The 1,695-nt window shown below is 35.6% G+C and overlaps 1 protein-coding gene across 1 annotated transcript in view; it reads left to right on the forward strand.

Annotated features, from left to right (window-relative positions):
• The window catches only part of ABCA12 (ATP binding cassette subfamily A member 12), a 165,699-nt gene that overhangs the window by 70,783 nt on the left and 93,221 nt on the right, over positions 1–1,695 (forward strand). The window contains exon 5 of the mRNA XM_011358645.1: positions 1,000–1,097. Within this exon, the coding sequence (XP_011356947.1) occupies positions 1,000–1,097 (98 nt within the window). The remainder of the gene's footprint in view (positions 1–999; positions 1,098–1,695) is intronic.

Raw genomic sequence — 1,695 nt, forward strand, 5'->3', positions numbered from 1 at the left:
CCACGGATTACGTTTTTCACCCTGGCTGCTCATCTCACAAATGTATTGCCTTGGTCTACAGAAATCCATTGGTACGGCTTTTTCTTTTTAGTTAAATTTATTGGGGTGACATTGGTTAATAACATTGCATAAGTTTCAAGTATACAATTCTATAATACATTATCTGTTATGTGACAGTGTATGCTTACCACAGTTGGTAAATTCTTCAGCCCCATGGGCACGAGAATAGAGCCAAGGCCCTAATGGTGATAAGTCAATGTATCTTTGAATATTAAGATTCTTTGCTGTGAAAATAACAAAGTATTTCTGTCCAAATTTATAAAAGTTAACATACTGGCTTAACAAATGTCCACACTATACATACAAACAAACTCTTCTAGCTAATGCCATCAACCCAGAACTCTCTGTCACGGTATACATAGTACTAGGTGAGGCCACTTTGGGAATTATTTAAATAAACTATAGTTTGGACTAATTGCTTTATCCCATTTATTTGATCTGAAATATCATTCAGAAACCACTTTGAGGAGGAGAGGAATTATGATTCTAAGCAGATTTCAGCCTCCCAATTGAATAATTAAAAAGAAAACCATTATCACCAGATGTGCATTGGCAGATCCTTTGAACAGATGTTGGATATGATGGATCTGTGGAGCTAGTGAAGGCACCTCACACAGGCCTGCACAGAAATGATTCAGTTTATTAGGCAATAATATTGGTGATGAAGTTTAATGACATTAACTGGAATGAAAGCAAATCACATCTAAAACGATTGGAAAACAACCAAGAACAGACCAAATCCATCACGATTTTATGTGAAAAGAAAAACTAATGGAATTTACATTTTGCAAGTATGAAACTTGCCTGGAAGATGCATATTTGAGCACTTTCTTGCTGTGGGGCATATGAGGGACAATGATAGTTATGGATTCTTTTGTGAACCTGCCCATTTTTGTGTATGTGCATTTAGAATCTAATCTGTTCTTTCTTCTACTACAGCTACAGTATTTCCCAGTCCAAGTTCTGATTTGGAAAGTACTGGAACAGATACTTTCAATGGTAGTCAAGTCCTTGCCAGGATCCTTGGTTTGGAAAAGGTAATTTCACTCAGTTTTGTAGCAGACTGATAATAAAGAGCAGTTGAACAAATGCCTCTGAATTTAGTGGAGGAATAGCCCAAATAAGAAGAGGTTTGGGCCATCTTTTCCATTTGGAGTAATACCTCGGGAAGAATTTTTTCTTAGAGCCCTTTAAAAAAAAGATTATTTTTGAAACATTCTGACTTCTTTAAGATCTTGGATATTTATTTACTTCCCTGTTAAGTTTCTTAATCTAACTTAAGACTTTCCTTAAGTAAGAAATACGGTGGCATTGTATGTGATCTTTTTATTTTCTGAAGCAGAGAAGAAAAAAAGCTATATGAAAGCCAGCATAGCTGTAACACTCATTAAGCTTGCTGCCTCATTCATACTGATAATGCCTTTAGAGAAAGCAGAACAATGGAAAATATCTCCCCAAAGCAGTAAAATTCTTTTCCTTAGCGGAATTTACAGAGCTAATCTATGGATTTCTCTCTGTTTACTAGTCATTTTTTTTTTAAGATTTCAGATTGCAAGATAATACACATAATTTCTATCAAAGGTGTTAACTGGCAGCCTATGAGCTAAGTGTGTGTGTGTGTGTGTGTGTGTGTGT

The sequence above is a fragment of the Pteropus vampyrus genome, unplaced genomic scaffold, assembly GCF_000151845.1.
Source record: "Pteropus vampyrus isolate Shadow unplaced genomic scaffold, Pvam_2.0 Scaffold42, whole genome shotgun sequence".
NCBI classification, from domain to species: domain Eukaryota; kingdom Metazoa; phylum Chordata; class Mammalia; order Chiroptera; family Pteropodidae; genus Pteropus; species Pteropus vampyrus.